The sequence below is a fragment of the Colossoma macropomum genome, unplaced genomic scaffold, assembly GCF_904425465.1.
Source record: "Colossoma macropomum unplaced genomic scaffold, Colossoma_macropomum, whole genome shotgun sequence".
NCBI classification, from domain to species: domain Eukaryota; kingdom Metazoa; phylum Chordata; class Actinopteri; order Characiformes; family Serrasalmidae; genus Colossoma; species Colossoma macropomum.
In genome coordinates this window covers 578,192-593,168 of record NW_023494785.1, presented here as the reverse complement: position 1 = coordinate 593,168, position 14,977 = coordinate 578,192, and the positions used below count along the sequence as shown (strand labels likewise).

Genomic DNA, 14,977 nt, shown 5'->3' with positions numbered 1-14,977 from the left:
TGTGTGTGTGTGTGTGTGAGACTCAGGCTGTTAAAGCTCTGATTAGCGGTGCGGAGCCGCAGGAGTTTCAGGCTGGTTTATATGCTGTACAGAGTGACCTGATTGGTTACATTCAAAATAGCACAGAATTAAACTGTTATAATAGTTAATGTAACTTACAGACCTATTAACAAACAGTTCACTGCAAATACTGAATAATTCATAGTAAATACTCCATAATTCATAGTAGACACTTAATAGTTGGTAAAACTACTGTAGGCTGCTGTTCATAAGGCTATATGACACCTACATAAAGTTGTCATGACAACTGACATAAGCCTACATAAATGTTTATAAATGCTTATCCCAACAGGTGTCATCTGTCATAAAGGCTACCTTAGCTGACTGATCAAAATGTAAACTTTAGAGCAGATGACGCCTGCTGGACTAAGCATTTATAAACATTTATGTAGGGTTGTGTGAGTTATCATGATCCTCTTATGAACACTACCCTACAGTAAGGTGCTACTGAATAATTTATATTTGATACTTAATAATTCATAGTAGATACTGAATTATTCATAGTGGACACTGAATTTATTCATAGTAGATACTTAATAATTCATAGTAGATACTGAATAATTCATAGTAGACACTGAATTTATTCATAGTAGATACTGAATAATTCATAGTAGAGTACTTAATAATCCATGGTAATCACAGAATTTTCTTTGTAATCACTGAATAATTGATAGTATGCACTCAGTAATACATTGTGGATATTGAGTTACTGAATGATTAATAGTAAATATTTAGGAGATTTAAAAAATCATAAAAAATAAACAAATATAAACTGTATCTATCAACGCTGTAAAATAAAATGTATTTTTGTGTTAGACAGTTTAGTTAGAAACGACTTTTCCAGCATGAGTTTGGGGAGACAGTATAGGAAACCAACCTGGTGAAGAATATCTAACATTAATTAAACTAATGACTGTTATTACTGCGATTGATATTAATACTGTGATCATTTTCATGAGGATTTTAATCTGCAGGTGCTGAACCCTGCAGTAACAGACAGCAGCTCAAAGTGGGAGAACTTTTTTTTCACTAATAATGTAAGAAACAGTCAGACAATATGACGTCCTGCAGTGTAAAAGCCTGACCTTTACTCATGAGTCATTACATCTAATCAGTTCTAATCAGTTCTAATGATATTCAATTGTCATTAATAGGGCTACAAAAGAGCAAATGAACATATATATAGTAAGGTAACTGCTCCATATGTGTGTGAAGAAACAGAGAGGGAGAGAAAGTGAGAGAGAAAGAAAGAAGATATATAAGAAGATGTATACATACAGGGAGACAGAAGAGAAAATTAGGGAGAACAATGAAGAGAGAAAAAGAAAGTGAAAGAGAAAGAGAGAGATGCTGGGAGAAAAGACAGAGAGAGAGAGAGGGGAAAAAAGTTAGAGAGAATAATGAAAGAGAGAGAGAGAGAGAGAGAAACGTTAGAGAGAATAGAGAGAATAATGAAGAGAGAGAGAGAGAGAGAGCGACAGAGAGAGAGAGAGAGAGAGAGAGAGAGCGAGAGAGAGAGAGAGAGAGAGAGAGAGATGTTGATGAATCAGGGTGGTGTCTCTTTAAGAGCAGTGATCTTCCGTTCCGCTGGGGGGCAGCAGTGAGTGTGTGAATGCGAGAGTCTGATCGCAGCCTCGCCGCCGTCCGCCGCTCACTCGCACGGGCGCGGATAAAGGCTCGCGCTCGGGGGAATAATCATGTTTTCGTCACTGTGGCCTTTTGGTTTTGGTTTATATCTTTTGATCTCGCCGCCGCTGACGCTGTCTCCGCGCGCGCGCCACGGTAGGACTCGCCTTCTACACGGACTGTCTTGGTGCGGCTCTGTGTGTGAGAGAGAGAGACTGACAGAGGGAGGATGGTGCATGGCGAGAGGGGCTTGGGTGTGTGTGTGTATATGCGCGTGCATATATGGGTGAGCGCGCGCGCGTCCTGCACGAAGCCGAGGTTGGCCTTTTATTCGCCAGCTCCTCGATGGAATTGTCCGTTCCACCTTAAATGATGCAGCTGTTACAGCGACGCCTGCGAGGCGCCAGAATGGTACTGCTGCACCATTTAAGGTGGAACGGACAATTAGAATGAGAAGCTGGCCAATAAGGAGGCAGCTTGAGCTGCAGGTGCCGAAGCGTTCGTTGCTCGTGACGCAGAGGCAGACGGTGGGTGCTGCACGCGCCGTCGATGACTTCATATAAATATAGATATATTTAAATATATACGTGTGTGTGTGTGTGTGTGTGTGTGTGTGTGTGTGTGTTTCCGTCCGGCGCCCAGTCCGTCTGTGAGGCGCTTCAGCTCGCGAGCTGCGGCTGCGCGTGCGCCCAATGGAACCCGGTAACCCGGATATACAGGCGGCTCCCACGCGCCTACGGAGTGGAACGGTGTGCACGAGAGAAAGGCTTACTAAGATGTAATGAGGATGAAACGCAGATGGACAGTGAACCCAGCGGCCTGGTGTTTTAGGACATCCCAGCTGAAAAAGGACCATCAGAAACCATTAGGATTAAAACCTGATGGTTCTGCTTTCTAATGGGAATTGGCTCAATGGTTACCAGAGCACTAGGCTCTTGTAGAACACCTTTAGATCCCATTAGGAAACCATCAAATGCATTTAGAATCAGCCACTGGTCACCTGTTAAACCATTAGGGTGATATCAACCCATCAGGAAAACACACAACACCATTAGAGACTATTGGACACCACCAGGAACCAGCAGAACCTTTATTGATTTCTTTTAGCAGAAAAAAACATAGAAACCATTAAGTGTGTCTGTTGGTTCCTGATGGTTTTGTAATGTGTTTTGTCTTTTTTAATGGGTGGATATCAGAGTGTAAAGGACCTTAATGGCTTAACAGTGGCTGATTCTAAACAAATTTGATGGTTTCCTAATGGGATCTAAAGGAACACTAGTGGTCTCTAATGATAAACATTGAGCCAATTTCCATTAAAAAAGCCTATTAATCCTAATGGTTTCTGATGGTCCTTTTCCAGCAGGGCCTCCAGAATCCATTTAAACAAACTAAATGGTTTCACTGCTTTGCTGAGAGATCTAGACGTTCTGTTAATGTGTTCATTACGTTTGGTCACTTTTCACCTTAGTGTCCAGGAAAGGGGTGCACAAACTTTTTGTCATGGGAAGCTGTGAGTGCGGTGTTTATGGTGGAGTGGTGGGCAAAAAATAAAACAATGTGCCAAAATAGTGGTTTAAAAAGTGTATATTTAAGTCTTACTTTTGTAACTAAAGTACTTCAAACGTACAATCAGTCAATCAATTGATCGATCAGTCAATCCATCAATCAGTCAGCCTTCATTTCAGTCAGAAACACTGAGTGACCCTCACTTTCAGAGCAACTGAGCAACCACAGCACAAACGACGGAAAATAAAATAAAATGGAGTTTAATCAGTTTAAAATGAACTGAATTACATAAACAAATTAACAGTAAAATCAGATAAAAGGGAAAAACCAGTAAATACATTTTAACATAAAAGGATAAACATGGCAAACTAAAAGCTGGAACGGTCAGATAAAAGGATTCTAAAAAGAATGGAATAGAAACAGTAATAAGAAAAGTAAGATTTTAATCAGCCAAATAAAACAAAATATTTATATTTATAATTTTATACATAAAATGATTAAAATATAATTAAATAAAAAGGAGAAAGGAAAACAAAACGAACCAAAAACACTTCCAGGCTGCCTGAAGGTGGATATGGATTAAAAGTTTAAAATGACTCCAGTGAGCGAGTTTTAGAGACTGTGGTGAAGTCCAGCTCAGTGCTGCTATGCGGATAAAAGCAGATCTCCCCAGTTCAGGAAGAACTCTCTGTAGATTAAAGGTAAACAGATTACAGATTAACATAAAGATTTTGGCAGATTATAGGTAAGGTGTTTGGTAGATTAAAGGTAAAGAAAGGTAAAGAATTTCCCAGATTAACAGTAAAGAGATTAGCAGATTAAAGATAAAAAGGCTGTAGATTAAAGGTAAAGAAGCGGTAGATTAAAGATAAAGAGGTGGTAGATCAAAGGTAAGGAGGTGGTAGATTAAAGGTAAAGAGGTAAAGAGGTGGTAGATTAAAGGTAAAGAGGTGGTAGATTAAAGGTAATGAGGTAAAGAGGCGGTAGATTAAAGGTAAAGAGGCGGTAGATTAAAGGTAAAGAGACGGTAGATTAAAGATAAAGAGGTAAAGAGGCGGTAGATTAAAGGTAAAGAGATGGTAGATTAAAGGTAAAGAGATGGTAGATTAAAGGTAAAGAGCTGGTAGATTAAAGGTAAAGAGGCGGTAGATTAAAGGTAAAGAGATGGAAGATTAACGGTAAAGAGATGGTAGATTAAAGGTAAAGAGATGGAAGATTAACGGTAAAGAGATGGTAGATTAAAGATAAAGAGCTGGTAGATTAAAGGTAAAGAGATGGTAGATTAAAGATGAAGTGGTAGATTAAAGGTAAAGAGTAACTCAGCTGGTGACTCAGTAGCTGTTACTCATGATCTGTAACAAGGTTACCGTCAACTGTTATAACGCACCTAACTTAAATTATGACAGGTTTCTCTGTGATATTTCATTTTTATTATTTTACTTCGAAATCTTACATTTTTTGGTTTGAACCGATACATTTTCACTGTGATCTGTTAGAAGTTTCACTTTAATGTTTTTTACTGTTATGTTACATTTTGTTCTGTGTAACATTTCTCTTCTGATGTTACTTTGTTCACTTTGATATGTTGACATTTTCACCTTGATTTATACAAATTTTGCTTTTATTTGTTACATTTTTACTTTCATTTGTTACAATACTTATTTTGATATGTTGCCATTTTAACTTTGACATGTTACAGTTTTCACTCCAATCTGTTACTGTTTTAGTTTGATTTGTTACAGTATTTATTTTGATCTGTTACAGTTTTTACTGCATTATGTTGCTATTTAATGTATTGCATTTTTGATTTTATCTGTTACCATTTTTTACGTTGATCTGTTTGCATTTTCACCAGAATGTGTTACATTGTAACTTTGGCATGTTAGCATTTTTCACTTCAATCTGTCACTAATTTCAGTTTGATGCATTACATGTTTACTTTGATATGTTAATATTTTCACCATCAGTCTCAAACTGATTTGTTACATTTTTACTTTGATCTGTTACCATATTCAGTTTCATCTGACGCACACACAACGGAAGACTGGCCAGCAGGAAAGACAACACACAACGGATTAGTAAAACACGGAAATACACTATATGGCTAAAAGTATGTGGACACCCCTCCTAATTGAGTTCAGGTGTTTCAGCCACACCCATTGCTAACAGGTGTATAAAATCAAGCACGTAGCCCTACAGTCTCCGTAGACAAACACTGGCAGTAGAGGGTCGCACTGTAGAGCTCAGTGACCTTAAACATGGCTCTGTTATAGGATGCCACCTGTGACACAAGTCAGTCTGTGAAATTTCTGCCCTGCTAGATCTGCCCCAGATAACTGTAAGGGCTGTTATTGTAAAATGGAAGCGTCCAGGAGCAACAACAGCTCAGGCATGAAGCTGTAGACCACTCAAACTCACAGAGCAGGACCACCGAGTGCTGAAGCAGAAAGTGTGTAAAAATCACCTGTCCTTTGTTGCATCACTGAGTACAAAGTTCCAGACTGCCAGCACAAGTACTGTCCTTCAGAAGCTTTATTAAATGGGTCTCCATGGCTGAGCAGCTGCACACAAGCCTAAGATCACTATGCGCGATGCCATCGGCTGGAGGGGTGTAAAGCGCCGCCACTGGACTCTGGAGCAGTGGGACCGTGTTCTCTGGAGTGATGAATCAGCTTCTCTATCTGTCAGTCTGATGATGAATCTGGGTTTGGTGGATGTCAGGAGAACGTTACCTACCGGAATGCAGAGCCAACAGTAGAGTTTGGTGGAGGAGGGATGATGGGCTGGGGCTGTTTCTCAGGGTTTGGGCTCTCAGTTCCAGTGAAGGGTGATGTTGATGCTGCAGCACAAAGTCATTTTACACAGTTATCTGCTTCCAGCTTTGTGTCAGCAGTTTGGGGAAGAGCCTTTCCTGTTCCAGCATGACTGAGTCCCCTGTGCACAAAGCAGCTCCATAAAGACATGGAGTGCATTTACATGCACTTAATAATCAGATCGTCATTGGATTTCTGCAGTTATCTGATTATTTAAGTGGTCGTACAAACACACACTCTGATTTCTTAGATCACATTAAGGTCTATAAATCTGATTAAGAAACCTGATAAAGAGGCTGGATCTGAGCTCAGTAATGGGGTTTTTCACTCTGATTTCTTTCATTTCTCTCAGTCTGAGTATGTGTGAAAACAGAGCGTCGTCCCAAGAACAGCGAGCAGCGTTTAACACAGAACCCGCGAGACCGACACATCGTTTTTGGAGCGACGCTGAAACCGCATACATGCTTGACCAAAACAAGGATTTAAATATTCTTCATCTTCTGGATGATGCATGTTCATATTTTCTGCTAAAGTGATGTTTTAAAAAAAAGCTGTACTTCACTCCAGTGACCTGCACCGAGCCCTGACCTCAGCCCCACTGAACACCTTTTGGATGAGTTGGAATGTTGATTGTGAGTTGGCCCTCTCGTCCAGCATCAGTGTCTGACCTCACAAATACTCTTTGGACTGAATGAGCACAAATTCCAACCGACACTCTCCAACATCTTGTGGAAAGCTTCCCAGAAGAGTGGAAGCTGTTATAGCCATTAAGGAGGACAACTCCATATTAATGCCCATGGTTTTAGAATGGGACGTCCAACAAGCTCATATAGATGTGATGGTCAGGTGTCCACATACTTGTGTACATATATAGTGTACATGATACCAGGTTGTGTTGACCATCAAACACCTGAAACAACACAACTGATTCAGTTCATCTTACATGTTTAAGTTACATGTTTGTTCAGCAATGTCCACAAGAGTGATCAACAGTGATGTCAGTTTTTTGACTGTATGTTGGGGGTGGAGGGTAACAGTGTAAATCTGAACTGTTGCTTTAGTAAGTTACCCTCATGATCTGCGTGTGAGGGCTCAGGATAGAGCACAGAATTTCACTGTTTCCATTTGCTGGTTTACGGCTTCCAGTGTGCCAGAATTCAGTAGTGCTTTCCAGGGAATTTCTAGTGAGAAATATGAAACTGGTTCTGGTTCGGACTGTGTGATTCAAACATGAGCTCGCGGACAACAACACCTGAAAAAATGTTCTTGGAAAGTGCGTGCTTTGAACTATAGATATACATACATAGACGTATCGTCTGGTCTGCTGTTCTCTGTTTGGCGCAATACGTCTGCACGTCTGCCATATTTGAGTGTTCAAGATGATCATGATTGAATAGGCTGTAACATCTTAATTACTCAGCAGATTTCCACCAAAATTTTTGTTTTAATCGTCAGATATTTCTGCGTGTTACTGATTACTTAAACATCCAGATTACATGCCACTATATTTGTTAAACACATTGGTTACCAGCTGTTGGCTGTAAACAAACTGTCAAATTGCCATAAGGAAGTTGATAACAGCTATAAATAGCGTCTGAGTACAGTGATGTTAATTTATTTATCTGATGCTTACAGGTACTGATGGGAACCTCTAAGCCTAGAGATTTCTTTATTTTGGCTGTTTGCCTGCGTGTAGATCCTGGAGTGCTAAAAATAAGTGTAAAGAATTCTAGGTAGGTTTCATTGATTTGTGAATTCCGTTGGTTGCTCTTATTTCTGTTTCATAAACGAGAGTGTGCTGGTTAGGTAGCCGTCTGGTCTCCACCTAAAGACTCATAGCATGAGCTCCAGTAGAAACACCCACACATCAGCAAACCCATCAATGTGTGAATTGCTTCCAAGCTTCATGTGCGTATGTAGCCGCCCCTCCTCACCACCACCACCCCAAAACACAGTAAGAAGGCGCTAATCCAATGTGAAGTTTCCAGACTGGATTAGGATGTGGCTGGAGTTACAATGTACATTTGCCCAAAAGGAAAAATCAGTGTAAATAGTGTGCCTACAGTACACATCAAGTTCAAATACTTTATACATGTTATAAAATTAAATTGACTCAATACAAAAACAGGTAAAATGGTCACATTAACCACATATCTATACATGAACATCTCACAAACATGAGTGTCAAGCGCTGTGTTGCCTTCTTTATATAATCCTATCCAACTGCCAGAGTACTGCGTTCTTTAAATAGTGTAAACTCGGATGGTACTTTTCTTAAACTGACACTCTGTAATTAAGTAAATAAATGGTCATTGATTGAAAAATGAATGGGAAGGCTTGTAATGCTCAACATGACATCTGTTTGCGGAGAAAGTCCCACCCTTCCAGAAAAAGATCCAATCAGCTCCTGTTTATGTCATGAAAGGTGAAGGGTTAATGATATTGTGGTGCTGGCAGGGTATGCTCGTCCATCAGACTGACGGATAGAGAAGCTGATTGGTCACGTTTCCACTGCTCCAGAGTCCAGTGGTGGCGCTTTACTCCACTCCATCCGACGCTTGGCATTGTGCTTGGTGATGTAAGGCTTGTGTGCAGCTGCTCGGCCATGGAAACCCTGCCATGAAGCTCCCAGTGCCAGTTTCTGTGCTGATGTTGCTGCCAGAGGAGGTTTGAACTCTGCAGTTATTGATCAGCAGAGCGTTGGAGACTTTTATGCTCTATGCTCCTCAGAGCTCGGCGACCCGCTCTGTAACTTTACCTGGTCTGACTCTTCGTGGATGAGTTGCTGTGGTTCCTAAACGCTTCCACTTTCAATAAGACCACTAACAGTTGATCATGGAACATGGAAATCTCTCAAAGTGACTTTTTGTAACGGTGGTCTCCTATTACAGAACCACGCTGGAATTCAGTGAGCTCTATAGACCCATTCTTTCACTAATGTGTGTAAAGGCAGGCTGCATGGCTAGCTGCTTGATTTTCTACATGAATTTTCTGAATGAAACACCTAAATTCAATGATTAAGAGGTGTGTCCCAATACTTTTGTCCATATAGTGTGTCCATGCACCGTCAGATTCGTAAACGTGTTCCATTCCAAAGAGGAAGGAAAGGAAACTGGCATGGCTTTAAAACTGAGTATCTTCCAAAGAGGACACCTTTGCTTATTAACAGAGGTTATATCTGAGCTTATCACAACCTTCCACACGACAGCTTCTGCATGGCTGCAGGATGTCCCCAACCCTGCAATGCACAAGCAACCCACCATCTCCACCACTCCACTGTCCCTCAGCATTACCCACACCTGACGTTCAGCTTCACTGTGCTGACCTGGCTGTACCGCAACTTTCAAAAACATGAAGTCGCTGTGGTTACTATGCAAAACTTTCCTTATTTTCTTTCTGTACAGGTAATTGTACATCTCTGTGCTATAGTTCCGTAGCTCTTCACTGTCTATGCCTTACTGGGTCGCTGTAGCAGTATAGCTAACCTCAGGCCACAGTTTCATCTTATCTACTCACTCTGTAAAAGTTGAGAGATGGGTGCTGTCAAAATAAGGTCACTACAACTTTTTAATATATTGTAAATAAGTAAAAACCTAGGGTTACAATAACTATTTCACCTGTTCAGAACATAAACACTCTAAATGGAAACCAAACAACAGCTTCGGCTATGAATCATGGGAAAGGTTAAAGTTCTATAGAATCAGCTGCCCAAATAGACTTAATATGTGACCTAGGGGTGGGCAGTATGACTATTTGAACATTATTATGATTAATTTTGTATAAACAGTGTGCTTTTCTGAGCATAATGTGGCTGTCCTCTGTACTTAAAGAACACTCATTGGCTGTAGGGCTGTCAAAATTTGCCAAAAATGACATTATTGCTTCTAAAAAAACACAAAGGCTTGGACCTTTTGAATATCTGTTTTTGCACGTTATGTCCATAAGAGGACAAACCAGTACAACAAGAGTGTTGCATCCACTTTAGTTCCCCCTCAAATTCACAATCTCTTCATGAATCAAGGCCCCAGGATTGCCATTCACTGAGAAGAAATCAGCACCAAACAACACTGCGTCTATGTTGTCAAAGGGTTGTCACCAATTAGACTAATAAATCAAGGCATAAGACTTTTTCACTCATTACGCTTTCTATGGTTTTAATGCAGTGTGAATGTGTTTTATCAGGGGAGCGTGAATTTGAGGAGGAGCTGAATTGGGGCAATTGGTGTGTATGTTTTTGAGATGTGCCCTCAGGTTGCTGAGTGCTGAAATGGTAGGCTGTAGCTGTAAACTGTAGCTTACACCACTCGCGTACAACTTTATCGCAAGGTTCCACAATGCCAGAACTTGCAAGGCAGCCAGTTGTAGTAAAGCTGCTTTTTTTGTAATCAAATATTGCTTTTCACAAACAGCAGTTTTTTTTTTTTTTTTTTTACAGTTTCATTATGTAATCGAATTTAGAATGTTTGTTGACAGACCTAATTGGCTGCATGTTTCATTACAACAAGCATAATTAGTCGGATTTAATTTGATTTGGAGTAGCACAGTAAGTAAAAATGTTTTTGATAGCAGTAAACGTTACTCTACCGAATGCATTTGTGTCAAAATATACAATACATACCGATCAGGCATTACATTCTGACCACCTCCTTGTTTCTACGCTCACTGTCCATTTTATCAGCTCCACTTACTTTATAGGTGAACTTTGGTAGTCCATCTGTTTCTCTGCATGCTTTGTTAGCCCCCTTTTACCCTGTTCTTCAGTGGTCAGGACCCCCATGGACCCTCACTGAGCAGGTACTATTTGGGTGGTGGATCATTCTCAGCACTGCAGTAACACTTTAAATATGAAAAAAGTCATTATTAATGCAGTGTTTTGTTTACTTGGGCTGATTCTGATGTAATTTCATAGTATGTTTGATTTAGCACCACTTTAGTAGTGGATCAGGTAAACTTGTGCTTATTTTGACAGAGTAGTCAGGGTTAATTTAAACCCCTGGTTTGACCAGTTTAGCTGAACTTGTGTTGCAAAGACTAAACCGATACACAGCAAGCCAATGACCTGAAACACATTACTATTGATTCCATGTGAAAAAGTGTAAGAGTTTGGACTGTTCGGTTCAGTGTCTTCATTTATATCCAGTGAAGCATGGACTTCAGTGGCCCCTCAACTAGAAAAGCCAGTAAGGCATGGTGTAGGATCAGGGCCATCAAACAGTGATCCAGTGAACTTAAGAAGCTTCTTAAAGGGCAATTCCACTGATTTTTCAAAACGTCTGCTTAATTCAGTGTTCAGATTCATTCAGAGTGGACTAATGTAAAATGGTTGATAGTAGAGACTCCGATTTCTTTACATTGGTGGTGATAGGAACCAGGGGTCGCCATGACTACCACACAAATATAGACATTTTTACTATCCAAAAGCACCAGTGAACCTACACGAGTCTTCTGAGTTTATATGGAATGTTGATGATGGAAAAATAGTGGAAAATCTGAGATAATAAGCTCCCTAGACACACGCGTCATTTCTTCTCTAATATGTGGTTAAGCGTCTCCTAGCCTTAATAATAGCTCCAGTCCTGTCAGGTCAGGATTACAGCTGTCTCTCTGACAGAGTTACTGTCCACTCTAGTTCACTCATCCACAAACTTTGTGCTTCATGTCTAAGTACAATACAACACTAACACTCCTGTGTTCCAGGATGATGATTGTAGGGTGTCTGTATGTGACCAGTACAGACATGATTTAACACTAGGACAGTTTGATTGACCAGCAAAATCACCAGACTTCAATCCCAACGGTCAGTGAGTGCGTTTACATGCACTTATTTATCCAACAACTGTCAGTAACTGGTTCAGTGTGTTTACACTTAATAATCTGATAACTGCAAAAAATCAGATTGTGGCAGTAACTGGTTCATTGTGTTTACACTCAATAATCTGATAACTGCAGAAAATCAGATTGTGGCAGTAACTGGTTCAGTGTGTTTACACTCAATAATCTGATAACTGCAGAAAATCAGATTGTGTCACTAACTGGTTCAGTGTGTTTTCATGCTCTTGAGTAATCAGATAATGGGAAACTCCAGGTCTACATGAGTCAGGCAGTAATCAGATTTCTGCTTTGCAACCGATGGATAAACTCACAGAATTAGACGTGATGTAAATAAAGCGTAAAACTCAAACTTCATGAGCAGCTTTTTATAAAACATTGAGACACTTTAGCAGAAAATATGAACATGCATCGTCTAGAAGATGAAGAATATTAGAATCCTTCATTTGGTTGAGCATGTCGTCGGTTTCAGCATCGCTCCAAAAGTGCTGTGTTGGTCTCGTGAGTGCTGTGTTAAACGCCGCTCGCTGTTTCCGGGATGACGCTCTGTTTTCACACATGCTCAGACTGAGAGAAACGAAAGAAATCAGAGTGAGAATTTACATGAACTAAGAAATCTGATTACTGAGCTCAGATCCAACCTCTTTATCAGATTTCTTAATCAGATTTAGAGACCATAATCTGATCTAACAAATCAGAGTGTGCTGTTTCCACAACCACTTAATAATCAGAAATCGGATAACGATCAGATAATTAAGTGCATGTAAATGTACTCACTGTAGACCAGCAGGTGAAATGCTGAAACAGACTCACAGGAACTCTGAGCTGATTTGTGGAAGAGTGGACTAGAATGGACAGGAACTCTTTGACGGGGACTGCTGTAATCCTGACCTGGCAGGATTGATGATGTTATTGAGGCAAGAAGATGCTTAACCAAGTATTAGAAAGGTAATGGTGCATCCAACTAATTGAGGGTAAATTTTCTTTGGGGGCTGTTGTGCTTCACAGTGCCCCACATGTATTCCTCCACCATGGAAGTTCTCAAAACATCATAAAACAGTGTCTCAGAAATCAGGCAGTGAATTCATAACCATTTCATGTAGTAACTTTCTGTGAGGAGCTTTTAGAGGTGGACGTCTGGTTCCTATCACCACCACTGATAGGTTTTTTTTTTGTTTTGTTTTGAAACATTGCACAGGTAAACAGATGAATAGGAACAGGTGATGCCATGATCGAGCATTCATGAAAGGGTCACTTTCTTAAAACTGCATGAGTGAACAGTCCAACTTTTCTCAACATATATTTGCAGTTAATTTAGGGATTTCACCATCTTAAGCCTATAACATTATTAAGATTCAGAAAATCCTGAGAAATATGTGTGTAAAGGACAAGCCTGAAAACCGGTACTGCATGCCCATGACCTTCGATCCCTCAGTTCATCACTGCATCCACAAATGCAAATTAAGACCCAGCAACACAAAGTGGAAGCCATTTATGAACCACATCCAGAAACGCCGCCGACTTTTCTGGGCTAAAGTTCATCTGAGATGGACTGATGTGAAGTGGAAAGTGGAAGTATGTGTTGGGGTCTGACAATGGAACATGGAAGTGAGTCAGGATTATGAGCAGTGTTGTGACTGTTTTGTGAATATACTGACTGTTTCACTGTAGATCAGACATGTCTGCTGTGAGTTCTGCAAAATAGTAAAAATCAAAGCTACATCCATAGAGGTCACTGTGTATTTGTAGTTATGACCTGCGAGTTGATAGGAAATATTATTCAATCATCTGTTAATCTTTAGAAAACACAGGAATAACGTTTTGTTTATTCATCGAAACGTATTTCATAGTTCACTGAAAAAAGTGATATAATTGTGTGGAAAATGCAGATTCTAAAATTTTATTCCATACCATATTTGTGTTTGTAAGTAGAAGAGATGTTTTACTGTGATTTGAATTTGATGTGAAGTATTTGTTTTGCAAAACAACAATAAATAACTCTAGACTTTTAAGTAAGGGTTAATACTCCACATTTAAGCAAGCTGGAGTTAAACTCAGTGGCTTATGTTTTATTGAAAAGCTTCTTTTGTTGTTTTTTTGTCTTTTAGCTCCCAGCAGTGACCAGTCCTGGCTCTCTGTCCTCTAACTTCAAGCCACTCGCACTTCTGTTTCAGCCAGTCACAGATTCTACTCAGTAATAGAGGCAAACACAGACGTGTGGAATAGTCTTTCTCAGCCATGTTCAAAACATGGCTAGTAGTAGAAATGATAAACAGTTTTTAAAACATGGCCTGGACGTGCTATAATTTAGCCCAGCCTATCTGTTGCCATGGTTACATGTGTATTAATTTATTCTATCATTAGAGCCAGTTAAAGCTTTGCAACACAATGCCTGCTTGTTTCCTCATAAGCACTGGAACCTAAACACTCAACAGGAACTCAAAATAAGTGACACTTATTTTTTTGCTGCATTTTTTAATTAAGTGTACTTGATTGGAACCTACAAAGTTAGTCTTGAAGAAATCAGAGCTCTTTAACCAGGGAGATTCCTACACTCTATCAAGATGATGTGCGAAGTGATGCCCACCATCTCCGAGGATGGTCGTGGAGGGGGTGTGGCCGGGAGTGGGACAGGGGGCGGGTCCGAGGGCGGTGGACTAGAGTGCGTAATGGTCAGCATGCTAGCAGAGAGAGAGCGACTGCTGGACAGCCTGAGGGACACGCAGGAGACCCTGAGCACCGCCCAGCTCCGCCTGCGAGAACTCAGCCATGAAAAAGAGTCACTGCAGAGACAGCTCTCCATCGCCCTGCCTCAGGTGAGCTCTAAAACTATCCATCGCCCTGCTTCAGGTGAACTCTAAAACTATCCATAGCCTTGCCTCAGGTGAGCTCTAAAACTATCCATAGCTTTGCCTCAGGTGAGCTCTTAAACTCTCCATTGCCCTGCCTCAGGTGAGCTCTAAAACTCTCCATTGCCCTGCCTCAGGTGAGCTCTAAAACTCTCCATACTGTGCCTCAGGTGAGCTCTAAAACTCTCCGTTGCCCTGCCTCAGGTGAACTCTAAAACTATCCATAGCCTTGCCTCAGGTGAGCTCTAAAACTATCCATAGCCCTGCCTCAGGTGAGCAATAAAACTGTCAATG

The 14,977-nt window shown here is 40.5% G+C and overlaps 1 protein-coding gene across 2 annotated transcripts in view; it reads left to right on the top strand.

Annotated features, from left to right (window-relative positions):
- Positions 1-1,651: 1,651 nt before the first annotated feature.
- Positions 1,652-14,977, top strand: part of LOC118814890 (liprin-alpha-3-like) — a 61,073-nt gene continuing 47,747 nt past the window's right edge. Inside the window, exons 1-2 of one of the 2 annotated variants that reach the window (XM_036580760.1) lie at positions 1,652-1,842; positions 13,943-14,650. In XM_036580760.1, coding sequence (XP_036436653.1) covers positions 14,399-14,650 — 252 coding nt within the window. In that variant the 5' untranslated portion in view covers positions 1,652-1,842; positions 13,943-14,398. The remainder of the gene's footprint in view (positions 1,843-13,942; positions 14,651-14,977) is intronic. The other variant, XM_036580752.1, reaches the window with a different exon arrangement.